This window comes from Megachile rotundata, chromosome 2 (assembly GCF_050947335.1).
Source record: "Megachile rotundata isolate GNS110a chromosome 2, iyMegRotu1, whole genome shotgun sequence".
Classification (NCBI taxonomy): domain Eukaryota; kingdom Metazoa; phylum Arthropoda; class Insecta; order Hymenoptera; family Megachilidae; genus Megachile; species Megachile rotundata.
Window position 1 is genome coordinate 19988761 of NC_134984.1, and position 27209 is coordinate 20015969.

General features: G+C 42.3%; 2 protein-coding genes across 13 annotated transcripts; one reads left to right on the forward strand and one right to left on the reverse strand.

Annotated features, from left to right (window-relative positions):
* Positions 1–3549: 3549 nt before the first annotated feature.
* On the forward strand, positions 3550–25631 carry LUBEL (Linear Ubiquitin E3 ligase). Of its 12 annotated transcripts, none has more exons than XM_076542136.1 (22): positions 3550–3704; positions 6153–6242; positions 6847–7242; positions 8693–8899; positions 9203–9430; positions 9701–10170; positions 10555–11741; positions 12513–12727; positions 12828–12923; positions 13153–13321; positions 13608–13669; positions 13730–14086; positions 14273–14456; positions 14856–16708; positions 22333–22530; positions 22599–22877; positions 22954–23043; positions 23311–23467; positions 23616–23946; positions 24498–24623; positions 24724–24892; positions 25465–25631. In XM_076542136.1, exons 1-22 carry the CDS (start codon positions 3699–3701, stop codon positions 25492–25494), a joined length of 6900 nt encoding a protein of 2299 aa, XP_076398251.1. In that variant the 5' UTR covers positions 3550–3698; the 3' UTR covers positions 25495–25631. The 12 variants fall into 12 exon arrangements, with proteins under 12 accessions (XP_076398251.1, XP_076398252.1, XP_076398253.1 ...); XM_076542137.1 differs by having other exon boundaries at positions 6853–7242; XM_076542138.1 differs by having other exon boundaries at positions 6856–7242.
* On the reverse strand, positions 25528–26875 carry LOC100880769 (uncharacterized). Its single transcript, XM_003706907.3, has 2 exons — positions 26735–26875; positions 25528–26418 (listed from the first exon to the last, which is right to left on the reverse strand). The coding sequence occupies exons 1-2, from the start codon at positions 26821–26823 to the stop codon at positions 25809–25811; spliced, it is 699 nt and encodes a 232-aa protein (XP_003706955.2). The 5' UTR covers positions 26824–26875; the 3' UTR covers positions 25528–25808.
* Positions 26876–27209: the final 334 nt, after the last annotated feature.

Here is a 27209-nt window from a genome sequence, read left to right on the forward strand (position 1 = left end):
GGCTCTCAGGTGGCGCTATGGTTGGAGAACCGTGGCTGAACCGGTGTGTAGGTATCACTGTTTTACGTGAACTCACCTGGCGAACATTGGCGTAACGCGAGCCTTTGTCTCGGAACACTTGGCTACCCTAATTTTACCGATCTGCTCCCACACTCGCTGGGAACGCTTTTACGTTTCAGGACCCACACATTTCGGATCTTAGAATTTTCGAAACTTATGCACATAGAAAAGAATCGAGTGATTTAAGATTTAAGATTTGGAACATGAATATCTGGAGGCTTAGAGATTTGGAAATCTGAGAGGTAAGGAATGTGGCAATCTAGGAGTTGCAGATTTGGGAACTAAGAATGTGCAACTTAGGATTAAAATATCTGAAGATGTAGAGACTTGGAGATCAGAAAACTAGAAATTTTAGGATCGATTTGGTAATTGAAGGCCTATGGATTTGCATTTTAGTTTATCCTACTTATCTGACCTAACAAATACTACAAGAGTCCCATCAGTCCCAACAAGGACCACCTAATCATAGATCCCCCCTGGTCCCAGGATAGCTACGCCAATGGCGATGTTCTGTCTCCGTCACCTGTGCCGATGCTCGCACATGTTCGTTGAGAAACGTTTTGTTAGAAACGCATTTGCTTTCCTTTTTTCCTCGGGTGGTCCTTACTTATCTTCTTTTAATGAACGATTATTCGAGGCCCTAGTAACTTCTCAAGTCTCCTGGAACGCGGTCTCGATTCACTACTTTCATTCGGGCGTCTGATCGATACCCGATGGGAAAAAGAAAGCTGGGAACGAGTCGTGGGTCTGCTTACCGAGATTGGTGGGCGCCGTTTTAGGATATGCTCGACGCGATCACTTTTAAATCTTCAAGAGCGTGAACCACGCTCTTGGTACGCGGACTTCTGTACCTTTTTCGTTTCGTTACCACTTCCTTTGGTTAATTGTGGCCAGTGCACGCTCCTGATTTTCCGTTTGGCCATTCTTCTTTCTTCTTGCCTACTTCTTTTATACGCGACTTTCACTGACGCATTCGGAACACAATTCGGTGGAATGTTGTGACTCGATGTTAACTGTTTATCGAACGAAAGGTATTGAGGATCCAAAGGCAAATTACCGATCATGTCCACATTCGATTGTTTATTTAAAGTTTAAGTCTAAGAGTTGTACATATTTTATTGGCTATTTTAAACGTTATAATACGACTGCTCCTGAACGATCACATTACTATTTCACCAATATTGGGATCATTTACCTTACTGTTAGATTTAATGATGCCTGTATTTTGAAATTTTTTTGTTTGTTTGCCTGTGTGTATTTGTGCGAACGAACTTGAAGTGCGGCACAGTTGCCATTGTTTTCCAATCAAACGAACGATAATCAATTTTTTTTATTGTCTCCTCGTCAGTCGTCGCGAATAAAAAACAAGCAGTTCAATGGTTTATTTTTTCTTTGTAAAGTTTAATACGTTTTTTTCCTTTAAATAAAATATTCTAAAAACTCTGTGGAAGTTATTCAACACTTACTTAATCTTACTTAAAATAAAATTTATATGACAACCCTTCTGTTTCCGCTAAATATTTCAAGTTTACCCTAACGAATCGTTGCGAATATTTTTAAAGAAATAATAAACATATACAGTGTAAGTTTCTAAAAATAAAGAAAGGCAACACTGCTCGTTAAGAAACCAGCGCTCAATTTCGAACGAAATGAAAATGGCTCGCCGCAATTTTTTAACGGCAATAAACGCGACCAAAACGCTAATTATTTTTCCCTGCACGAAACCGGTATAAAAATTTCGCTTAAACGAGTCTCTTAAAACCATCCGAAGGAACTATTAAGGCTTCATCAAACTGTTTATGGTTGTTTTCGACCAACGTGCCGAGATATCGGACTTCGATATCTTCGAATGAGATCATTTGCCTGAGAGAGTAGACGTAACGTAGGTGTACCGATGAATTTTTTCTTTTATTCGAATGAAAAGCAGGTAGATAAATTGCTTAAATGAATTGTTAAGATATTCCGCCTCTCTTTTTCTGTACCTACGTAGCGGGCTCCGTGTGCAACGCGTCCGGTTTACACCTTCATTTCTCCAATTATTGAAAACACTGCATAATTTTTTATAAAATTCAGAGAACACGAACTTAGTTGAACTAAGTTAGTTTGAACTAAGGATTCACTTAGGATTCACTTGAGGATTATCGAATTTTAGGATTTGATGATTTAGGAATTTAGAGATTTGGAATATTGGAGTATGAAAGTTAGGCAACCTTGGAAGATTGAACTACTTGAAATATGGAATTTCGGGATTCTTTCAAATTTCCACTTGCAAAGCTTCCGAATTATTTATAGAACTATTATGGAATAATTAAGTATTTATAGAATTACGAAGATCTCGAAAAGCGTGTAGAAAGAAAGAAGTCAAAGTTCTATCGTTGGCCGGCATTTGAAGCCCACGCGATCGCGAACGTTTCTACGCACGTGGGAAGTAAGTTGTAAGCGGTGATGCAACCTCGATATAATACAGATGCAAATATAAGAACAGGCACAGTTAGCATGTAATTACACTTGACTGTATTTAGTTTTACGACTTCCAGCTCAGTATGTTCCGCCTTTCGAGCATTCTTTGCGCTTTTTCTTTCCCGGTTTCTTCGCCGGCCAAGGAATTACAGCCAATGGAATGCTTATAATTTGTATCGTTATCGAACGTTTGTTTCTTCCTCGTAAACCGATCATTGTGCACACTTTATGGAGCAATATGTTTCATCCTTTTGATACATCGATTCTTTTCGTATTTACTTTTCTCCCGCAGAACTATAAATAACAATTAGTATCGAATGACTGCAGTCACTCTTAAAGTGCGTTTCGGAGAGTCTCTCTTAGAGGGAATTTTCTAAATAAAAATAACACCATTTCTACTTATAGTCTCCTAGAAATAAATGCTTCTGCACCTGTATATCCCAATTACCACAATCGTTAAACATTTATTTCTTGTACAATATAAATGATAGTACATACTGTAAATATTTTTACAATATATCTAAAATACGAACAATCTCTTCGACTAAAATCCAACAATGTCATACAAACGATTGCACGAATTTTAAGAAAACATTTTCTCCTCCTACGTGAGCAAGATTACATACATGTCTTTACGACACACTTTCAGATATTAATCTAAAAGAATGCTTTTTACAATTATCTGCACAACCTCTTTATCTAGATGTGAACATATTCCAAAAGCGAAATAAAATTTCCTTCGTCCACGCGATCAAAGGTATCTCGATCGTGAGCTTCCATATAAAGCTCCTAAGGGAAACAAAAGGGTTCCGACGCAGGGCAATCGTGTCTCTACGGGCAAAGGTTCCACGAATATCGCGAACGTCCCAATTTCCTCGAGGTTTCCCGTGGAATTCGAGCGAACGAAAAACAAGATCAAGATCCCCGTACAGCACGGTTCAAAAGAGGCAAGGCACAGTATCCCGAGCAGTGGCAGCAAGCTGTGGCGCGTCGTCTCTGATATATTTACGCGAACGGGGAGACTTCGGTAAAATGGTGGCATCGGTCCAGCAGCCACGTTACGGAAATAGATTTCGGCTGGTGGCGATGCAACCAGCTCTCCTTCTAGACGAGGCAGCCAGTACCGTGACGACCAGTTCCCGAGGAAAATCGGAGAAATCGCCTCCGTGTGGTCCCACATGAATGTGAGTGCGATCTTCCTTTCACGAGAGTGTATTATACCTAACGTCGCATCGTAACGATACGTGCCACACTGCGTCCTTTGTTTTCTACGTGCTGTTCGATAACGTGGTGCATCGGCCTCTGGAACCGCTCGACCGCGTGGACAACATCTCCGACTTTCCTCCATTTCCTGCCTCCGTTCGCTCGTTAAACACGCGTTTCGTCTCATTACAATTCCATGAAGATAACGTTTTCGTTCTCTTCGTTCCTTTACGATAGACGCTTCTCGCCTCATCAAATTACTACTTTGCTTTTTTTACGTTTATCCGATTTACGGAATTTCTTCTTCGACGTCAACCATGTTGGACCACTCGTTTACCCAAGTGATTAACTCCGTAAAGTGCCACTTACTTTCTTTCGTGTTTTACTTGTATTCGAGTACTTTTGAGGACGAGGTTTAAAGAAGTCCAGAAAAAATCTTGGTCTTCGCATAGTTTAATGACACTTATACAAATTCAACCCTTCTTTACTACAAAATCATACTCAACCACATTCCTCTATAAAAATTGCAATGTATGAAATTTCATATATTAACATTTTTATAAAGTAGTGGTTACTCAATACGATCAAATTAACCAAGACAATCTATATATCACAACAAAATTTCAATTGCCATGAAATATACGATAGACTCGTTAGATATACAAAGTAATGACTACGGAACTTTAACTACACTCGTGGCCATCAATTATTCGACGGGCACTAGATCTGCCGTCACCGCCATAGATTCACAATTTTCATTCATTCTGTGAGGCGAAACTAGAAGATACACGATCTTTATGTCGTTCCGGTTGTATCGAAGAGTGGTGGTAATTCTCCAGGATTTCACACGAAGTTCGTGTTTTATCTTGTGCACAATGTACACCGGAAATGGGGACCACAGTCAGTTTGTTTATGAAGACACGCAACGATAAGTTCTGTATAACTATATGGTCATTTGTCACGGTGAAAGTTTTGCATGAAAGAAGAAAGGCATAGAAATTTACAGCTCGTATCAAAACTTGAGGGCATTCTTCAAAATCTAGTCAAGGTTATTTAATAATCGGGATACTCGTGAAGGTTCATAATAAGTGATTGTGTTTCGGAAGATAGGACAACGAATATTGAAAGTTCAAATTTTAGAATATGCCCCTAGATACTTCGCTCGTGTTTTGCGACACGTGACAGCAGAATGATTAATGGAAATTTAAAATTTGGAGATGAATTTTTAAACGAAGTCTGCTCGTTATCCAGAAGCACGATAAAGTATCCGGGGAGGTATTATTACGTGGTTGAAAAAATGTTTATAGAAGATAGTCTGGTGGGCAGGAGCTAGATCTTGGAAGCCGTCCAACTTCTCTAGACTTTAGCAATTTTAGCGAAATAGCGTCTAACGGAGTACATAGATGTTTTCCTCGAGGAACAATCCTCGTTTCCAAATGAACTCGTTAACCGACTAACGATATCATTGGAATCCGCTGCTGTTGAATTATTGAAAGGCACTGTTGCATTATTGAAATTTTCGCTATCCGCGGGAAGCCATCATAAAGGTCTGCAGCTATCGCGGTGCAATCTAAATTTATAATTCTTGGAAATTAGATGGTTTGTTGCCCGCATAGTAGATCGGACAGCAGCATAGAACAAAAGAGTGTGAACCGGCGGCAGGACAGAAGGGGCGAACGTTCTAAAGATACGTATGGCTCTAATTCGAGATTCTAATTCACGCCTGTGGAACTCGACTGGACTGGAATCGCGAAAATTAGTTTTACATCGCTGTTGAACGATGAACGATCGGTTTATCCTCGCGACGCCTTTAAATAAATGAAACTTTCCTCGATAGCTTGTTCAAATAAGCGTCATGCATTGTCGAAGAAATCTCGGTTGAATGAATGATTCGCTGATAAACTCGCGATATTTACGGATTCCCCTGTATTCGTGTCAACGTGAAATATACTCGTGTCGCGTGCCATTCGGCTCGATTTTATTTCTAGACGCGGAACAGGATTTTTCCCCCCAAAAATAGACGCGATTTTGGCCGCTTCCGGCTCCGGTGACGTCACACTTTCTCGAGGATCCACTCGAAAAATCTCGATTGTACGTCTGCGAAATCGCCTAAGTCCAAGGTGCGATGACATGAATTCACGCATTGCTTGGCAACCAAACACGAGTCATCGAATGCTGCCAGCTTGTCACCTCGATACGAAATTGCCTGTAAAAATGCGCGACCAAACAATCGACGCATTGTTGCGCCTGCAAAAATTGAATACGCGGAGAAAACTCCTGGACAAAATTAAAATTTGAAAACAACCCCCTGAGAACATTTGGAACACCAAAAGAAAATCGTCGTCTGAAGAAGATTCATATCCAAAGATATATTATACATCTGTCAATTTTTCTAACTGAAAGAGTGCAAGATTCGAAATCTGTTGCAGAACCCGGGAGCTGAAAAATGGCGCCCGATGGCCATCTCGAACCCATCGACCCGATTGCGCATGGCAAGGTCCATGCCTCACTGGGTACTGGTGCGTATGAATCACGCTACAACTTCTAAGTAACTATATAAACAGAATTTGTCATAATCTGCAAACGTGAAAAACAATCATGTAATTGACGGTTGTTGAAGGTGACAGTTTGTAGACATATATAATAGTAGTAACAATTGAGAATATTTAACGATACCTAAGTATTAACACATTAACGACCGCACGTCTACGCAGTCAAACGTCGCTAGGGGCTGGCAGTATTTTTGAAGAATTAATTTAAAAGAACTTTATTAAATTCACGAAAAAGTTAACATAAAACAAAAAACGACAACAATTTGACAACAAATTTAATATTATAAATTATCACACAGAAAGTGTGGCACTGGACAACAACCTTCGGCGGTAGCATCACACACATGTTGTGTGAGCGGTCGTTAAAGTGTTAATAGTATGACAATCTAAGTCTTACTGGACACGATAATTACTGGTAGCATTGGAGCATTGAATATTTTCCGATGTCACGCAAAAATAAAGTAGACAACAGTTATCTAGATTTGAGAATTATAGAAATAGTTGGTCATCAATGCGTATTTCATTCTTCCTTACTCATGCTCCCTTAATCATGTACGCTTTTGTCTGAAAGGCGCAGCAGCAGAAGGAAGCGGAACAGCAGCAACGACGACCACCGACCCCACCGAAGATCCCGCCACCGTCGCTCTCCGGGGACTGTGGTGACCCGGACTACGAAATCATCGAATTTCCGACCCGACCGCAACCTCTAAAATCCTCGACAGCCATCAGCAAGTGTGCCCTATGCGGCACGGAGAACGTGTTCGCCCGTTGCGACACCTGCAACGGCAACTATTGCGAGGCCTGCGACGACATGAACCACAAGCACCCCAAGAGAAAGGGCCACGTACGAAGAAGAATCCTGACGGATTTCGCGATGAAGACGCGACCACCTTTGCCACCGAAAGGAGAGAACCTGTCGAGTCCACCGCCGATCCCTCCGCCCAGACGAAACCGCAAGAACGCTCAGGTAGGATGCAACCTGGCCTGAGGCTTTCATCCCTTTTCGTGAATTTTCTTTCAGGCTGACCTCGCCGCGTCGACCTTAGGTACCGTGCGATTCTTCGGGGCGATATCGAGCCGAATCAGGGGCTCGCTACGAAATTCGATCGAGATCTCCGGAAACCACGTTGCGAGGCTCGCGAATCCTATTTTGCCTAGAACAGCTGTGGCCAGCGAGTAGGTGTCATTTCCTTTCTTTAGAGATCACGAGGTTGATCTAGATAAATTAGGTTCGATTTGTAGTAAATTAAGTTTGTCAGAGGAAAGTACTTTTGATATGTACCGACTTAGCGATAGAAATCTACGGATAAATTTACCACTCCGATACTGGAGTAAGCTGTGTATTTACTTAATACGATCTAATCCCGTGGCATTTTCATCTCCGGACCTAGTTAATTACAAGCCACCTAACCCAAATTATGCCAATTGCTGTTCTACGGTATTCGCCTGATCCTTTTATCCAGATAATCGCTCTATGTTATTATGATTTTCTTCCTCCGGAGGACGTTTTGTAAATAACAAGCAGTCGCAACTTTGTCTCCGGTGATCCGATATGTCACGTATCTGGAGATGTTATTTGTTAATCGTTGTTAGTTGTGTATTTAGCGTAGTTTCGAACGGCGCCTGATTCGTTTCTAGCGGAAAAGGGAACACGTCACACCGAGGCAACGATGATTGTTGTTAAACGCACACGTCTACTCGCGTAAATTATATAGTCGTTTAAGTTGTTTTTCGCTGACAGATTTTATTGTATATTGTCGTTGTTTCTTTTTAATACACCACGTTACCGCAAAACACTACTGCCGTATTCACTGAACCCGTTCACTCTTTCACACTGTCGCAACGACCTCGGGAAACGAAGTATCAGACTGTTCGGAGGTTCCTGCCGTTTTTTGTAATGTAGTTTGCTCTGGAATTATTAACACGACGGTGAATATGGCAGGATAAATGATTACGGTGAACACGGTGAACCGATCATCCCGTATCATTTATTTTCATTGAATTTTTTTCTGTTCGTTTAACATGCACACAGTGTACATCAGTTTCAGCTTACAGCACACCGCAGCTACATTAACCAACAGCTATAAATCCGCCATGTTTATTTATACTTTGTATCGTTTAAGTTGCTCTTGATTAATCCTCAGGAACACCGTCGTTTCATTTTATTTCATTTTATTTTGTCCACTAACGCTTTGTTTATCATCGATTTAGCCTCGCCCGTCGACGCAATTTAATTTTAGCGCCGCTGCCTTCAGCCGTGAAGACGCGCCAACCCTTTTAGTTTCGAATACCTTCCTCTCGCCGTCGTGCTAAGAAAGAGAACAGAAAAAGAAAACCTTTTCAAAGACGATAAAGACCACACGTCCGATAATGGTTACAACCCCGAACGTGTAATAAAGTTCAGGTTTCGCGCTTAGGCTAAATCGACGCAAAACCAGGGATCCACGAATCTCTCCTTGATCGAGAGAGTCGGCAGTTTGAAGCGAAATCTACCGAATACCGCCAGGCCGCTCTCTGCCACCCTAGACTCGAAAATGGTCTCGAAATCCATGCACTCCGTCAACTCACCCCCTACTGACGGATCCGCGTCCGGAACAGGCACTGACAAGATGTCCACCCTTCAGGTAAATTTATTTTCACAACTCTTCGACTGATTTTATAACCTTACAAATCATAAATAGTTCCTAATAAATATTATTAGAAAGTTATGTCCGCAGTTCAAAATTTAAACTTCGAGTAGTTCAAAGTTAGTGAAATTCGAAAATAGTCTGAATGTAAAAAAGATGGAGAACTAAGATGCGTTAGAATTACGGTCATGCATCCTCTGTTTCATAGTTCGTAGATATTAATAGAGATTTTGTAATATGGTTATACTGGACACGGGAGCATAAAATATTTAAGAGAGAAATATCGGTGCGAATGTTCAGGAGAGATACAGAAAATACCAAGAAGCAATGAGGGCACAGGATGCGAATAGAAGAAGACACGCTTCCTCTGACGTTTCGAGAGACACATTAAACACAAGGCCAGTGAGCTTAGGCAGCCCGAAACTGGCGCCTCCGGTTCCACCTCCGCCCCCGCCTAGATCTATGATGCAGTCCACCAGCGTTTGCGATTTATCGTCGCCTCATATGTGGAATCCTGGAATGCATCAGGTAATTTGTGCTTATATCTCGAGGACTTGGACCAGAAGCTTCCTAAAGCCTTTACGATGATTAAACACTGCATGATCTTCATATTCAGGTCATCGTATTCAGCTTATAATTTAGTAGGTCAGCTTCAAGTTACTTAGTATACAGTACCTTACAATTAGTTTTTTTTGCTTAATACAATTTCTGAATCGTGATAAAAAGTGAATTTTCATATCTCCCACACTATACAGTGGATGGATTAAAGATTATACAATTAATTGGATCATCTTTCAGACCCAATCGATGGCACATCTCGGTCCAGGAGGAGTGCCCATGATGTGGTACCCACCAAATGCCCCATGGGATATGTCCATGGGTGGTTCCACGATGAGTCTGAACCAAGCAATGCCATGGGGCTACCCCATGGGATATCCCCCGTCGCAAATGCTTCCACCATACTATCCAACCTCCCTGTCGAGACCTCACAGCCCCGCCAGAAGCGTAAAATCCACCAGAAGATCGAGAGCAGTTTCACCGTCGCCCAGTATAAAGTCCAGAAAATCGCTGGCCTCCAGATCGCGATCCAGAAGATCCCAGGGATCACCCTCCGACGCTAGCTCGGAGGATTCGGGAGAATCGGATTTCGATGACAGACTTTCGCGGAGCTCCAGAAGTAGACGCGGAAGCGTGTCCAGGAGTGTCAGACAGAGAAGCTACCATGAAGACGAAGGCGGTAGAGGCTTGTTACCTAGAAATCGTCGCGAGTAAGTTTGACTGCGATTTTGAAGAAGCGTTCACTTTGGTTTCTATATTCATCTGACTGAGATTTATAGAATTGAAATTCCTCAGATTCCCAAATAGTTAGAATTTTAATTCTTAATTATCAGTGGGTAGTCTCAGCCCCTTTGACTATCATATATTCTTTAGGGACGATTTGCTCTTGACCTTACCTAAATACTTACTAACGACAGAAAGATACCTAACATGTATCTACAAAAAGACACTTGTTCATGCTTGTCCCACAAAATAATAATTGATACGATAGAAAAATGCAGAACATCTGCATGAAACGTGCACGTCAAAAGATGAAATAAATTGTCCGCAAACGAATGAAGATTACGCGAAATAACGTGCTAACGTGTTTGCAGGCGACTGATGTCGGAAGAGAGGATGACGAGCACGGAGGATCAGTGGTCCGAGAGTCACCCGACTAAACGGTACCCGCCATCGTCGCGAGGTTACGACGACTTCCAGAAGAGCACGCTGAATTCTCGACGACGATACGACCAGGACGAACGCAGGCTCTCGAAACCTGATTTGCGATTGGATCGCGTTCAAAACGGCAATTATCGTCGAAGACGAAGCACCGACGAAGAGTCGTCGGACCGTCGAGGCACGTTACCGGCTCGATCCAGAGTGACTAGTTCCTCGGACGACCACTTCGACAAGGCAGAAGTATCTGCTCGAAGAAAAGAAGACGACATCCCCGCGAAAAGAGCTTCGTCCGTGCGCAGAGACGCGCGTTTGGACGACTTTGAGAGATCGTCTCGTCGGGATTCTCGAAGATCCTCCATCGACAGCGACGCTCAGATCAGGAAGACCCCTGCGAGAGAGGTGTCGGCCAGGAGAAACCAAGAAACGGAAACTAACGAGGTCGTGACTCGTCCTGCGTCCAGAAATCAACCGAGTCGAGATCCCTCCCGCGATCGAGAACCCCCGAAGAGAGAGTCCTCCTTGAGGAGAGACACCCCCGTCGACGAAGTAGAAAGATCTCCCGCTAGACGAAGCTCGGGTAGATCGTCCTTCGATTCCGATAATCAGAGCAGCAGAAAAACACCCTCTCGCGAGTCTGTTCCTAGAAAAGCCCGCGAAGACGATCGACCAGTGTCGAGACCCGCCAGCAGAGCTCAGGAAGAGACCAGAGGAGAGGAAGAAAGTTCAGCGAAGAAGGTCAACGAGATCAAACAACAGGAGAAAACCGTCCCTTCGCGGAGGGAAGAAAAACGCGAAGAGGATCGTTCGAGGACCAAGAATACCAGCGAGAGGACCACGATGGAGATCCCAGAAGAAGAATGGGCTTGCGAGCATTGTACTTTCATAAACAACGTGAAGGACCGTGTTTGCGTGGTTTGCTGCAAGACCAAGAGCAGTGCGCTGCCTCCGAGCAATCCAGAAAACTCGGAAGATGTCCCGAGCGTTTTGAGCGAAGTTCCAAAAAGCGAATCGGCAGCCAGCAATCCTAGCAACCCTAGTCCCGATCTGGAGAAACGAACGAGCTTGCTAAAAATTTCGAACAGCGAAGAAAGCGGGGACAGTGGATCCGCAAAGAACAAAGGTAGAGCAAGACGCAAAATCAGCTTTTCCTTTGGTACCAAATCGAATCAGTGATCGCAATTATTGTACCTGTTGTCTTGAATGTTTCTCCTTCTCCTAGTCCACCTCTGGTCTCTCTTTTTTTTATAAAGAATGCCCTTTGTCGATGTATACCCTTGGATGAATAATAAAGAGACATGCAAACTGTTTCGTACACGCTCAGTGGAAACCAAATGCATAGTCGTATTTGAAATGAAGCCACTCTTTCTATTTTTTTATTCTCATCCCGTGTTCAATCATGTCTGGCGTACTTATTATTCATTCAAGAGGAGCTAGTTTCAAGCACGAGCGTGCATTTGGCTGCTGTTCTTTTATGTCCAAAATTCGTTGTCGAATGTTTCCCTCGTGCTAGTTCGTTTTAGAACCTTGAGGTTGCTACTCTCGTTTGCTGGGGTGCGTACGGAGGGTGCTTCGATAATTTATTTAACATTTTCAATCTACTGATAAATGTAACCGGATTAAAAATTGCTAACGAATCGAATCATCCATCTGCAAATTTATTTTATAGAAGATAGAAAGTTGTGATAATAAATAGAATGAATTACCTGCAACCCTCAGTGCGTAGCATACGTAATAATAATTTTTTCCCTACAATTTTAACGAACCATTCTGATCATTTGCAAGAAGTGCATGAATCGATCAAGACATTGTCCTTGAACCCAACCCGAATGTTTCGAAAGATGGAAGCGTGAAACGAGAGAAATGTTCAGCATCCATTTGATTACATTTACAGATACGCAAGAAAATTCGCTCGGTGAATCCCCGATAACGCAAAATGCTACAGTAACGACAAAAAGTGTGTCAGCGTCTACTGACAACACCGACGCATCGAATAACACAAAAGTAAGCGTCGAAGATCCAACAAAACGACCGATGCTCGGAAAAATTGCAAAGAGCCATTCGGTTTCCACCGGAACCTCCCCACCGCCGCAGAGCATTTCCACTCAAGTAAGACGAGAGTATTTTATTTTGCGAAAAAAAATCTGTCATTTCGGGTAAAGGAGAGAAGGAACGGGAATGTTATTGGACATGGAATATGCTTTTACAGACGTACGACTACCTCCCAGTCAGAGGAAGCGCAGGTTTCGTAAGAGCTGCATCCGCCTCGAAGGGATTATTGTATTATGAGGACAGCGACGCAGAGGTATAACGAAAAATCAATACGTAGATTCGTGAACTACATTTCATTTAAAGCTGAAGTTTTCGAATTTGATGAGTCAAAAATTAGACATCAGTTACTCGATAATAATCGTGCGTGTAAATATAAGGCTACCGTAATATTGCCAATTTAGAAATTTGAAATTCCGGACCTCTTGATTTCAAATTTCCAAGTTCTTCGAAATTTGAAGTATTTTAAAATAGTCCACTAAAAGGAACGATCCGGAGCGTCTGTTCCAGGAGCAAAGCAGGTTCGTAAACAGCCCAGAACTGTACCCGCACACGATCCAAGAGCAATATCTTCAGCAACTGATCGGCGGGCCGAGCAGGGACCGTACGCGACGAAACTCCATCGACTCCACCCACCTTTATTACCGTTCCAGGGTAAACTTGACAGCTATCCCTCGAGAATCGTTGATTTTTATCCCAGTTCCTTAGCATAATTTTTAACACTATCGTAATGACAAGTTTCGTAGCCTCGGTGTGAAAGTAGGAAGGATACGTTTACACCTAGTGCGACTCTGCGACCTACGGTTCCAACGAACATCCCCAAAACATTGATCTCTACTAAATTGCAACAGTGTGTTAAAATTAATCGTGCCGATTTGTACGTTAGTCTTAATAGAGTAGCCTTAATATAGCATTAAGCCTGTAACATTTCTATTATCAGAAGGTACATCTTACGACGATCGAATCCTTCTTGTTCGTCGACCCTGCATCACATTTTACATTGTACGTAATTTACGATGCAGCTACTCGCGTCAATTATCAACGAACCAATTACTGTTTCAGGAATCCAGTCAGCCAAGATTCCTAGATGCTGGTCCCAGTTCCCAAGGCGTTTCAACTTTGACTCGTCAGGGTCTGGAGATCGTGGAGCTGCTACGAGACGCTGAAAGACTCGGTTACTCCACGGACGACGTGCAAGTGGCCTTGTCACAGGGCTCTAGCAACCCTATCGACTGGCTGAAAACGCAGTGGCCTCATCTGGTGGAAACTGTACAAGTTCTGGTAACCACTCAAGGAAAGGAGCTGAAGGAGAACAATATCGGAGTGCTTTCAGCGACCGAGGCCAAAGAAGCATTGAGATTGACGAAGGGAGATGTTTGGAACGCTGTCGCCATGGCGATTCAGCGGAGACAGCTAAAGGTAATTTTGGGAACAATGTTAGAACTTGTGGGACTAAACATTTATATTATTCGAGGCTAGGTCAGTGACAAAGACAAGTGCAATTAAATATAATTGCTCGTGCAGCGATAGAAAATTTGAAAATGTATAAACAGTGATAGTAACCTATTGTGATATGTTGATGAGAAAACGAATAACTTTGGACAGTGCGAGGAAATCATGAAAAAGGGCAACTTCACGACGGCGGAGGTGGTGAAGGCGTTGGAGAATAATGCCGGCGCCGAGGACGCGGCTTTGTTCGAGCTGCAAAAGAATCAGCTGAAACCGTTCTTGATGAGGATTTGGGGTCCTCCGGTCGGGGTGGAAAACGACGAGGCTGCACCGCGGGAAGGTCAGCGAATATTGTGCGTTCGTCTGGTTTGATCGTACAAAAGTAATCAGCGAATCATCTAATAAGACATCTCATGCAAAATACGTGTGTTATGAAATTTCATAACTTATGTCTGACGGACATCGGCTTGTTTTCCTTTACCTCGATATGTCCTGAGGTTTTCATTAAGTTTCATTTCGAATCATCTTTCGCACGTACACGATTACTTTTGGATGATCTTACATTAAATAAATCCTCGCTCTTATATGTTGGATTGTCTCAGGAGTCTTATAGAACTCTTCAAGTGTTTATTTCTATGAAAAGTAACGCTTGGTGCGAATGAGGGAAAAGCACCCCGGAGGCAATTCAACGGTTTAACAACGATTTTTTATTCACCGTCATCGAGTTTGATCGTTGTAGATGCGGCAGGTGCGGTCGGTGGAGAGGGTGTTTCCGAACAGGTTACCAACGTGTCGGACTCGGAAGCCAGGAAGCAGGTAATATCACCAATCGTTGAAAATTTCGTCGCGTTGCAGGCCGACTTTCAAAAGCAACTGGCAGCCCTCAGACAAATGACCGATAACTGGCAACTTGACAAAGACCCCCTTAACACGCTCGGTAATAAGCCTGATAATCTGTATCGAAATAACGCTGACGATCGAACCGTTCTAATCGATAAAAATCTGGTCCCAAGGGCCGTACAAGACCTCGAAGTAGCCAACACTGCTCGAGTTAAGACATTGGAGAACGAGAGGATGTTCGTCGAAAACGATATCAAAGCGCCGATAGTTAACGATGATACCGTAGTTGAGAACACCATCAAAGACTGTATTCGAAATAATAATTCTATGACAAATTTGATCGAGAAAGAGAAACTGAGGCTGTCGGAAAATTTGTTGAAACAGGATTCGAATATCGTGAAAGAGATTTCTGACAAGGATAATCGATCAACGAAAGATGAGGCTAAACAGACTGATGTACCCACTGTAACTAAGGATACTACAATTGACAATTCCATAAAAAGTTCGGGAAAAGAAGAAAGTGCAGAACCCTCAGAAAATTTGAAAACAATCTCAACTTCCAAAGATGACAAAGTAGAAAAAACAAATACGTCTAAAGGGAGTAGTCAAAATGCTTCTGCGAACGCTATCGAAAAGACCTCGGGTGCGACAGAAGAGTTATTGCAAGAAAATCTGAGGAGCAAAACAGCGGAGGTATTATCGATTCTCAAGAAAGACTCGAAGCAAACAAGGAACATCGATCGCGGTGAAAATTCAGGAGAAAAAACCGTCTCCAATGTCGAAAAAGATAAGTCGAAGACAGTCGATGCTGTATCGAAATCAGATCTAGATGAAACGGTAGAAAGCGTGAACGTAGAAGTGTATCAAGGAAAAGACAAAGAATCGCGCGTTAAGGAAACGTCCCAAAAGAGTTCTGATCCTTCGGAAAGCAGCGCGCTAGCGGATAAAGCTGCATCTTCACGCTCGAACAAAGACGAAACGTCCCAAAAGGTTTCAGATCCTCGACAAAGGACAGTGGACGAAGATAAAGATCCTTCATCGAGTATTCTTTCGCGATCCGACGCGCATGTGGCAGAAAATTCGTTACGGTCCGAGGGGGCTAATTTAACAAACCAGAAGATGGAACAAGAGTCTCCGAAGGTCCCGATAAAACCAATTAGCGCTTCTGGTTCGTCCGATGTGACGAAGTTGGAGCAGAGTGGAAAGATTATGCAGGGACAGACAGTTTTGACGAAGGAAATTAATGCAAATGAATCGAAGGACGAGAAATTGAAGGAGAACAAGGACCAAGTTTCCGTGGAACCAGTTACTTCAGAAACATCAGCTGTTGAGAAGACTGGCGGATCAGAGACTGAACCGAGTAAAATAAATTCGAAGGAGATACCAGGTTCAGGGGCAACCGATGAAGCATCGATAGTTGAAAACGATGCTGTAACGCGATCGAATACCAAAAATGAGAACAGCAACGAAACGCAAGTGGCCTCCGTGGAAGCTCTGATATCGGCAGTGAAATCGTTGCCGGAACAATTGCTGGGTCCCTTCATATCGGCAATGCAGATGCTGTCTCCGAGAAGATCGAACCCCGAAGTTGAAATTTCCGACGAAACGGCGGGAGGCAACATAGAGGGGAAAGCAGATAACAACTCGGAAGCCCGGAGAAAAGTTGCGACGGAAGAGAAGAAAGGAGACGCTGAAATGGTGGAATCCGCAACGAGCGCAGAAGACGTCGAGAAACTGCGAGAGCTCGGAACGGTAGGTAGAGAGAAAGACAATGGCGTTTCTGGTAGCGTAGAAAAGGGAACAATAGCGGAGGCAAAATTTGACGACAGCCGGATCCCAAATGACGCGAAAGTAACGCAATCGCGGAGCGACGAAATAAAGGAAGCCGAAGCGTCGAAAGTAAGTTTGCCGCGTTCCCCGGAAATTGTCGGCCAGGATGTTAACGAAGAAAGAGCGTCGAACGTTCGGCAAACTGGTACAAAAGTATCGTTGACGAAGAACGATTCATCCGACGATCATTCGAGAGGTTCCGAGATTCGTGCGCAGAACGATCGATCATTCTCGTCAAAGGAAGCGGGCAGCTCTTCCGTGAACGACATCAAAGATTCGCGCGCTAACAATGCATCTTTCACGACCGATAACGCGATGAGACACAACGAGACCATTGCTGCACAATCATTATCGAACGAAACGTCATCCTGCGTCGGTGAATCATCATCATCTAACATGCGAACGCGTTGCGTCGCGGCGACCGACGCCGAGCGTGTGAAATTAATCGATGCCAGCTTGGTTGCTGATAACGACCGCTGCGTACTTGTTTCACAGCACAAATTGCTTGACAGTAATACCACTAATTTGTCCGCAACGGTTACCGAGCCTTGTAATACGAACGACAATTCCCCGCTTCCCGTTTCTGTCGATGAAAAAGTGTCTAACGTCGAAAAGAATCTTCGAGATTCTCAACAGGGTTCTCGCGAACTTTCGATCGATTCTAAAGTCATAGAATGCGATTTTGAATCTGACGATACTTTAAGAGATTCTAAAAGGGTCGAAGAGACTGCGAACAATGGAGAAGCAGTTATGAACGAAGGTTTGAGAGATCTTGAAAAGCTTCACAACGTTTCTGTAGACTTTGAAATTTCGGAGGACAATGCAGTTGCTCAAGAAACTTCTAAGGATTCTGGAATCGTTGACCTCGAGGTAAAAGATTCCAAAATCCCTGTTTCCAAAAAACCTGAGAACGTCTCTCGCGAAATTTTCGACAATTCTGGAGTTGCCGAAGAAACTTCAGATTCTGAAAACCTTGTTCCCGGAATGAACAAAGATTTCAGAATACATGAAGTTCCCAAAACCCTCGAGGACGATTCTCACGAAATTTCGGACGAATCTGAAGTCTTTGAAGATTGCAGTACTCTCGTGGAAGATTCTAAAGCGACCGATTTAACGACCGTTTCCTCCGAAGTTTCGAAGAATCCTGAAAATATTCCGTTAGAGAGTAAAATCCTCGAAGTGACAGTAGATTCCAAAAACAATGACGAACTTTCTGCAGATCCAAGAATAACTGAAACCTCAAAGGATTCTAAAAGTGTCCCACGCGAAGTTCCCAAAAAACCCAGCAAAAATGACGTGTTCCAAGAGTCGAAAATATCCGAAGTTCCCAGCAGACCCAAACTAATTGTCCAAGAAATGAAAACTCCGTTGCACGTATCCGAAAAAGTAGAGCAGCCCATCTCCGTCGCATGCCACATTCCCAACGATAAAATCGATACTCGTCCAATAAGTTGTGGAAGTAAGTCCCTCGATTCTGAAACGAACCTTCGGCAAATTAATGTTCAGTCGAAAGCAGAAGTAAATGATCAATCAACATCAACGTCCGCGGAGAAAATCGACAAGCTGACAAAAAACGGAACCAATAACGATGTCTCGACGATCGCGAAGCAGAATTCGAGGGAAATAATTGAAACGAACGATTCAAAGGTAGAAAAATTCCTTGGGAACGATCAGAAGATTCTATCCGCAATTCCATCCTCGATATCGAACGACCTCGACGTAAACGAGGCTTCGAAAGCCCTCGCGAATACTGGATCGACAATTTTAACTATTTCGAGTGGCTCTCGTATTACCGATCCCTCGTCAAACTCGCATACTTTGGCCACCGAATTTCCCTTTAACAAGCCGAATTCTGCGAGCACTGACAAAATTCTAGAAACTCCTCTCGATAACGTTACCGATGTGCTTAGCGAATCGAAAACCGACATTAATTCTGATACTATTAATAGCATTCAGAATAATTATAAGACACGCGATAACGTTGAACCTTCCTGTAACGGTATTGCAAAAGATTCGAGTAACAATACGTCCCATGTGTTACCCCTTTCTGGCGAAAATGGAGAAGTGACTGAACTAGCTCGTTCTGATAATTTCAATTTAAATGTAGTAGAAAATCCTCCTGAATCGGATTCAGTTGTGCAAGAAATTAAGTGTCCTCTCGTAAAAACTGTTAGTGCGACTCTCCCTGTAATACCTGCGATTACAGAACTCGCAGTAGAAGAAACTGTTATTCCTATCGCGAATTCAATTGACGTCCAAGAAATTAAACCTGTCATGAAAAATGTTAATGAATTACCAGTACCTGAAATTACAGAGATTGAAGTAACAAAACCTGATACCCCTATAGTGAATTCGATTAATACCCAAGAAACCAAACATTCTATCGTGGAAAATGTTAATGGATTCTGTCCAGAGGTACCTGAAGTAGAGAATAAAGTAACTGATACCCTATCTGTGAATTCGGTTAATACCCAAGAAATTAAACATCCTGTGGAAACTGTCGACGAAACACCTTCGATACCTGTAGAACTCAAAACGAAAGAATCTGTTAGTTCTATGGAGAACGTGAGTCTGACCGATTTTCGAGAAGTTAAATACTCCATCATGGAAAATGTTAGCGAAGTATCTCCGGGAGTGGCCGAGATCATAGAGATCAAAATAACGGAGTCTCCGATGATAGCAGTGAACGACTGCGCTCCAATTAACCTGCTAGAGTGTGCGGAAAATAAAACCGATGAGGAATTGATGAAATCGCGACTAGAGAGTGTAATGGCGGAAACTATTACGATTTCGAGAGAAAGCGCGGTTAACGTCCAAAATAATAACGAAGCTGATGCAAATGAAATTGGCAAGAAGGTACCGCCGAAGGAGAGATCCAAATCGCCGGCGAAGAAGGTCGGCAGAAGGAGGTCTCCCGTGAAAGTGGTCAAAAAACCGACCGGTATACCTCGACGAAATTTCGGAAAGATTAGCCCGAAAGGTAGAATGGTCGCCAAAGTAAAAGAGGTTACGGAGCCGACTCGCAGATCGACCGTATCCAGGAGAAGTCCGAGGGAGAACCTGGCAAAGAGTTCGAAAGTCCAGGTCGGAAACGTCTCTTCGAATATCACCGCGAGCAAAACGAAACCATCGTCCGCTAATCAAAAGCAAATTTCAAAGGCCTGCAACTCGAGGCCCCCTGAAAAGAGATCGACTATCCTGAGGACGCTGTCGAAGGGCTGCGAGCAAATTAGGAAATCGATCATGCAGTCTGCCGACAAAAAGACAGAGCAGGTTTCGAGGACGAAAGAAAAACAGAAATCGTTCCTGTCGAGAATCCCCGTGTTCACCGCGAGGTTTCAGCAACAGTCTCGTAAAAGTTCGCAGCCAATTTCTAAGAGAGCTAACGATTTGAACGACGCAAAGAAAATGAACGGTCAGCAAGCTGCCAGAAAAGTTGGTACGCAGAATGTTCCGAAGATTGGAACCGGTCGAGAAGCTCCGAAGAAAGTAGACGGTTCCAGGCACGGGAATGTAGACGTGAAAAATGCAACTGTCCAGATTTCCGCGGGTAAGAAAACCGGAAACGAGAAGAAACCTCAGACGAAGAATGCTGAACCAAATGTAATCGTAGCTGGCAAAGATTCAGCGATATCCAGTGACTTGGACTCGGAGAGCGACTCTAGCAAAGAATACTCGTCGGGAGAGGACTCCGATGTGGACAGCGTATCGGATTTTGAAAGCATCGTGGAGTCCGATATATCCAGCACGGATAAACAATTTTCCGACGACGCTTTGGGCAGCATGGAGGAATTAACCGACGCCGAGATCCTCCTGCAGGAAACCATCAACGCGATAAAGGCGAAGATATCGGACTCCGAGTTCGAGGGATCCGAGAGCGAGTCTCTCAGCGATATGGAGAGCCAGGATGCCTCTAATTCCAGCGAAACTTACGCGGACGTGAAAGACTCCTCGCTGGATGAGGAAGAACAATTAGAGGAGAATGATGAGCAGAGTTTTAACGACGAAACATCCGACGAAGATGAAACTTTGAAAGCGGACGAACAAAAGACTTACAAGTTAAACAAAGTTACTTCCAAGAAGACTCCTTCGGCGAAGTCCAAAGATCAATTAATATCGAAAACGGATACGAATGACACAGTCAAGGAGAAGTCTGTCGAAACGAGTAAATCGAGAAGGAACGATATCGGGGAGAAGAAGAGAATCGATGCGAAGGGTGAGGTAAAAATGGCGAAGCGGGCGAGCGAAAAACGAACGAAAAATCGCAGAGCGAGTACGGGCTGCGACAGGGGGTCGGATCAGGGAGAAACGTCGAAGAAACGATTCTCCCTGGTAGCCAGTTGTATCCATCGGTTCGAGGGTGAAGAGAAAACGGAAAGGGAGTACGTGGATAGTAGAAGCGGCAACTCGAAGACGGGGGTATCTCCCAAAACGGAACGGGAGGTCAGTAGACGTCAGTTGTCAGAAAATCACTTGTCGACTATGTCGATCCCTTGCCGCTGACAGACCAATGTCTACAAACAGCTCGAAACGTATCGAGACACGGAAAGAAAAACAGATTAGAAACGGCTGACACCCTTTATAACCCTGTTTTGACAGTAGTTTTAAGCTCACCTTTTTTTTTTCTTTTCCGAGTAGAATCAGATTGCCTATACCTCGAGGTAAGTGCTTCATTTGGTTTTTCTTCGTAAGAAGATTGTGACTAATCACTCTGTGCTTTGGCAAAGCTTCAATAGGAAAAGATAAACCACGATTATTCGTAAAAAGTCCATGATAAAAAAAATTTGTATCTTTTTAGGGACAAAATAAACTGCGTCTGAAATTCGATAATTTCGTAAGAGAATTAAAATGAAACCTGCATCCGTGGTTTGTACGTTTCTTTCGCGAAGAACCGCGTCTGGAGTTTAATTTAATACCGCGAAACACAACTTTTCCATCATCCAGTTACTTCGTCCTCGAGACGAAGAAGACTCCTCGGAATATCTGAAACGTCGCACGAAACATCGAACAACTCTGAGAATTCGCTTTGCATTCTTCGCTGTGCATCCCATTAACGTATTAACGTTCGTTTAATACTCGCTCGTGCGGCTCGTGCGTTTAACAAGCAACCACGATATTAACATTTCGATCACGATGTCATTGTCAACATGTCGAGAGCTCGTTTCTAGACGTTGGTGTAGTCTCTTCGTCTATTTTGCATGCTGTCTGTCCTCGTATATCATTGTTCGCATCAATCTGTCCGCCTAAAGGACACTCGAATTCTGTCCTTCATGTTCGTTTATTCGAGTTCACTTTCAATTACTCCGTGTTCGTATGCATACTCGAATAGAAGTTAACTGTTACAATGTATGATTCATACGGGGTGTATCGATATACAGGGTGTTCATAGTGTTTTACAATGAGTATCATTTAGAAAGAGATATATAAAAATACTTTTTTATATAACTATCAAGTATATGCTGTTACCGATTCACCCGGTATATTTTATTTACAAAGTCTAGTATTTGAGTTCGCAAAATTTCAGAGGCCTTTCGTTTCATTCACAGAGAATAGCGCGTCGCTTGTTAGCCGAGGGTAAAGCATCAAATTACGATGAAGCGGAAGTGGCTGCTAGTTTACTTGCGCTGAAATTCGGAGATGTTGAGGCTCTTCAAGCGGCTAAAGAATGTTCCAGCGTGGAATCGGCGTTGGCTTTCTTGCAACAGGAATGCGAGCTGTGCACGGGTCGCTTTGCGATGAGTCAGGTAGAAAGAAGTACTATTTGAACAATTAATAACTCCGATGATCTTTTCTGACAAATTTATAATTTCAGATGGTATCGATGCTGAAATGCGTGCACCGTTGCTGCAACGAGTGCGCGAAAAACTACTTCACCATCCAAATCAGCGACAGGAACATCACGGACGCGGTGTGTCCGTTCTGCAAGGAACCTAATCTCAAGGATGCCAACGAAGACGAAGTCCTGGAGTACTTCAGTAATTTGGACATACAGCTGAAGACACTTCTAGACCCGCCTATTCACGAACTCTTCCAGAGGAAACTGAGGGATAGAACGCTGATGCAGGATCCCAATTTCAAGTGGTGCATTCAGGTGTTTCCTTTGTGCAGGATAATCGATCCTTTCTGTTCGATCGGACGAAAATAACCCAGATGTATGTTGCTTTCAGTGTTCCAGCGGATTTTACGCGGATCCAGACCAGAAACGATTGATCTGTCCCGATTGTCGATCTGTTACCTGCGCTCAATGTCGAAGACCGGTGCGTTCATAATTGCCTGCAAATTATTTCTTTCGTTTAGAAGAACGCGTATACACGTATTCAAATGTCGCGTGTGTAATGTTTAAGATATTAAAGCAAATTATGCTTTCAAGAAATAATTTTAATCGGCGTAATTAAGTTTGTTAGAAAATTCGTAGAACAAGAAATGTACAAGCATTTGAAGTCATCGGCAACGCGCATACTTTGTCACAAGCGAAAGGGTTAAACGCAAATTACATCCTCTCGAATAATCAATTTCACTTTCAGTGGGAGAAACAGCATCAAGGAATTACGTGCGAGCAGTTCGCCGCTTGGAAAGATGAGAACGATCCGGACAATCAAGCCGCAGGCTTAGCCAAGCATCTGGCAGATAATGGGATAGATTGTCCTAAATGCAAATTTCGCTACTCTTTGTCCCGAGGAGGTGAGTAAACTTTGCGGGACAGTTCTTTGGTTAAACTGAACTAGATTACTCGATAACGCTCATCTTATTACAAAAGATACAAGAACTTGTAAATTTGCAAAATTGAGAGGTTTGTGAAATAGCAAATTAATGAACGAATTTTGCACAGGTTGCATGCATTTCACGTGCAGTCAGTGCAAGTACGAGTTTTGCTGCGGTTGTGGTAAGGCATTCATGATGGGAGCGAAATGCTCGGTCAGTCCGTACTGCGCTAAGCTGGGTCTTCACGCTCATCATCCGCGAAACTGTCTGTTCTATCTTCGAGATAAGGAGCCCGCTCAGTTACAACAGCTGTTGATAGATAATGGAATCGCCTTCGACACACAAGGTCCGCCTGGAGAACGCAAGTGCAAAGTGCAATTACAGAAAGAAACTCCCACCGGTGTCGTGGACGCGATATGCAACTCGGACGTGGTTGACGGACACGCTGGTCTCTGCAGGTAAATCGTTTTGCGAAACTTCTGCATGTGTCCTTATCAACGTTCACTTCGTTACCGAATACCTTTTGTCTCGATAATGGAGATACAGCCAATTGGAAAGATGAATCGGTCACTCGACAGATCACTTTTGCGATTGCGACGATGACTTCATTTCTTTTGTACTCTCGTAGCATGATTCAAGTGGTATGTGAACAAAAACAGAACGACTGAGTAATTAATAATACAATTATTAGTAATGCAAGTGTACACAACGACCTTGAGCTATCATTCGCGAGTAAAATAAAGCCTGAATGCGAGGATTTATGAAAAGTATGCGTGATGCCTTCATCGCCTTATTTCCAGAGTTGTTGTATAGAACAATTCTTTCGACGTCTTCAAGATCATTCTACTTCTGCCTGTTATTGATACCTGTACGATTAATATGCCATCGCAATTGTAATTCTAATTTAAGAGTTTGAAAATCGAATACGAGACATCAGATAGAAACCTTGAAGACGTTAAAGAATAATTTTCTACCACAGCGTTCTTTTAACGCGTCCTTCGATATTCAGGATCCACTACATAGAGTATCTAGTTCGATTGATTCGGAAAACCCAACTGGAACCACTGTTATTGCTAAATATAGACGATCTCGAGACTTGCGTGAGACGTGCAGGGATAAAATTGCCACCGAATTGGTACGGTCGTGATCCAGAACATTACAGGAGGGACTTGATCGAGGTAAACGAAAGAGAATCGTGCGTGGCACGACTAAATTCTGGGTACTTTTCCCCGCAGGCAGCACTACATTGAATACTTGGCGGGCCTGGTACTGAAGGGCAAACTGGATCCCGTGGCGATCTTTGACTTGAACGATGCCAAGCAAGAACTGCGCCGCCGGGGAAAAGTTCCCCCTGCAAAGGACCAGGAAATGTCCGAGCGGGATTATCTTGAGGCGTGCATTCAGGTGACTAACAACTCCTCTTCCTCTCTTCTCTTGCCTCGACATCATTGGCGTAACTAGCTACACACCAAGATGAATCTGATCCTCCCGAAACATGGACTCGTCCTCTCCACGTAATCCAAGGTTCCTGAGACGTGCAATTAATATTAGAAATTTTCAAATTCTCGAATGTCTAAATCCTCGAAACCCGAAATCCCTAAATCCCTAAATTTCCAAATTCTCAAATAAGAAAAAATTTCAATTTCCAAACTTGCAAAAATTGCTTGATCATACCTGATATGGGCACTAAGTAAAACTAAAGAAGCTTCCAGACAAAAATCTTAGTTACGCCAATGCTCGACACACTGACCGAATTAACACGAAATGCATGAAAGTAGACCTTCACGCATGACTTTCACAGTCGAAAAACGTGCATTCGTGTACCATCGCCGAGAAGGGTTGAGAATTGTTAAGTTAGAATTCCAGCTTGCGTCCGTCTTGTTTCCATTAACATGCACGAACAGCTGTTCCGCGAATAAATTACATCTTTAATAAGATTTGATCTGTTTGATATGTAACGTTTAATTATCTTACAGGTTGTACGAAAAGAGATTCCACTGGAGTAAATGGAAGGACAATTAACGCGCGACTTTGTACGATTCCCTCTTGATGCATGGTGTATAGTGTATTTATTTTATTATATGAATAGCGATGTAGAGAACAGTTTATAATTAAAGTGAATAAAAATTGACTAATTGTCTGATGTTTGATGTACAGTCAATTGTGTCAATTCAGGATAGGAATTTTGGAATTACAATAAAAGAATGTTCATTTTTTTTTCTTTTTTATAAAAGAAATGTGTCAAATATTCCTTATATAATAAGTAATAATTTATAGTATTTTAGAATTTTTATAAAGTACTTTGATAATAAATTGATTTCTAGCAAAATTCTGATAAGAAACTATGTAGACTTTTTCTCTTTGGAGGTGTTGCACCATGATTCACAATATCTTTCAATTTATTTATGTTCAATTTTTTTAGCTTTGGAGTCGGTGTAATAAAGTTTGAAGTACCTCCTTCTTTTTTCGTGTTTATTTCTTTTAAATCTTCCTTGACATTCTCTGTAGGTAAATTTGAAACTCCAGAAATATTCAAACCAGCAGTTCTATCTTTGGTCTTTTTCTTTTTACGTTTTTTTATTTCACTTTTAGTACTCTCTGAACTGGATTTCTGTGCTTTTATCCTCTGTGGCTTATCAAAAGGAATTTTTGTACTTTGCAAACATACTGAACATTTCAGTACCAATTTGTTCCTTTTATTTTTTAAACATTTTTTTACTAGATTTCTACGAACTATAGGTATCCTTCCATTGTTACTATTCATAGTATGTACAATTTTCTTAATAGATTTAGAAAGAGGTTTACCCTCTACTAATCGAATACTATGTTCCACTGTATTCCAAAGTGATCCACAGTACCGACACATCACAGATGGACTAAAATTTTTGGGTGGTAATATTACACCTTTACTTAACTTTTTACATTTCCCTCTAAAATATAATAAAATTATTTATTATTTACATATAATTATATCCACATTAGAGTTAACCCTTTCACGAGTATTAAGCAGTCTCTTTAAATGCCACAAGCTGATTATTGCATTGTGGTGTATCAACAAGACTTGTTTCTTACTTCGTACAACGTATCAGTAAAGTATGATAGTTCAAACTTAGAACATTCTATATATGCAACAAATACATTTTTTTATTACTAAACAAAGCTTACACTAAAATAACCGTACACATTTCTAAGAACTGCATACTCGTGAATGGATAAGGTTATAAAAATCAGTTATGTAAAACTTACATGTAAAATGTTTGCAAGTTCGTACTTTGTGAACAATTCAATTTTGTAATGAATTGATTTACATTCCATAAATGGGTTATTTTTTCCATATCAGTTGTTTATGTACACACAAAACAAAACAGTCCAAGTTTAAAAGATACCGTAACGCATTGTTTATATATATTATCGACGCTTACGTAAATCTATATACAACACATAGATAATACATACGTAACTTATAGATAATACAACTCCAATGATCGAATACTTCCGCTTTAAACGATGTATAATAGTAATCAAACTTTTGAAAAGCCGTGTAAACGTTGGAGAATGCAGTTGCGAATGGAAGTGATCGTATCTTGTTAAAGTGTGTCAGTATAACGTTTGATAAAAGTGGTATTGTGCCTCATAAACAGATTACATTAGTTCTCGGAAGAATGTTCAACTCTTAATATAGCGTTTTAACTAATAGCGATTTTTGTTGTTATTAGAAAAA

Excerpts from the sequence above, each read along its gene's own strand:
- LOC100880769 (XM_003706907.3), bottom strand. The coding sequence starts at position 26,823 with ATGGAAAAAATAACCCATTTATGGAATGTAAATCAATTCATTACAAAA. Across the intron at positions 26,419-26,734 it reads AACTTGCAAACATTTTACAT|AGGGAAATGTAAAAAGTTAA; the intron begins GTAAGTTTTACA and ends ATTATATTTTAG.
- LUBEL (XM_076542136.1), top strand. Across the intron at positions 9,431-9,700 it reads GGAATCCTGGAATGCATCAG|ACCCAATCGATGGCACATCT; the intron begins GTAATTTGTGCT and ends ATCATCTTTCAG. Across the intron at positions 23,044-23,310 it reads GCGCTCAATGTCGAAGACCG|TGGGAGAAACAGCATCAAGG; the intron begins GTGCGTTCATAA and ends TTTCACTTTCAG.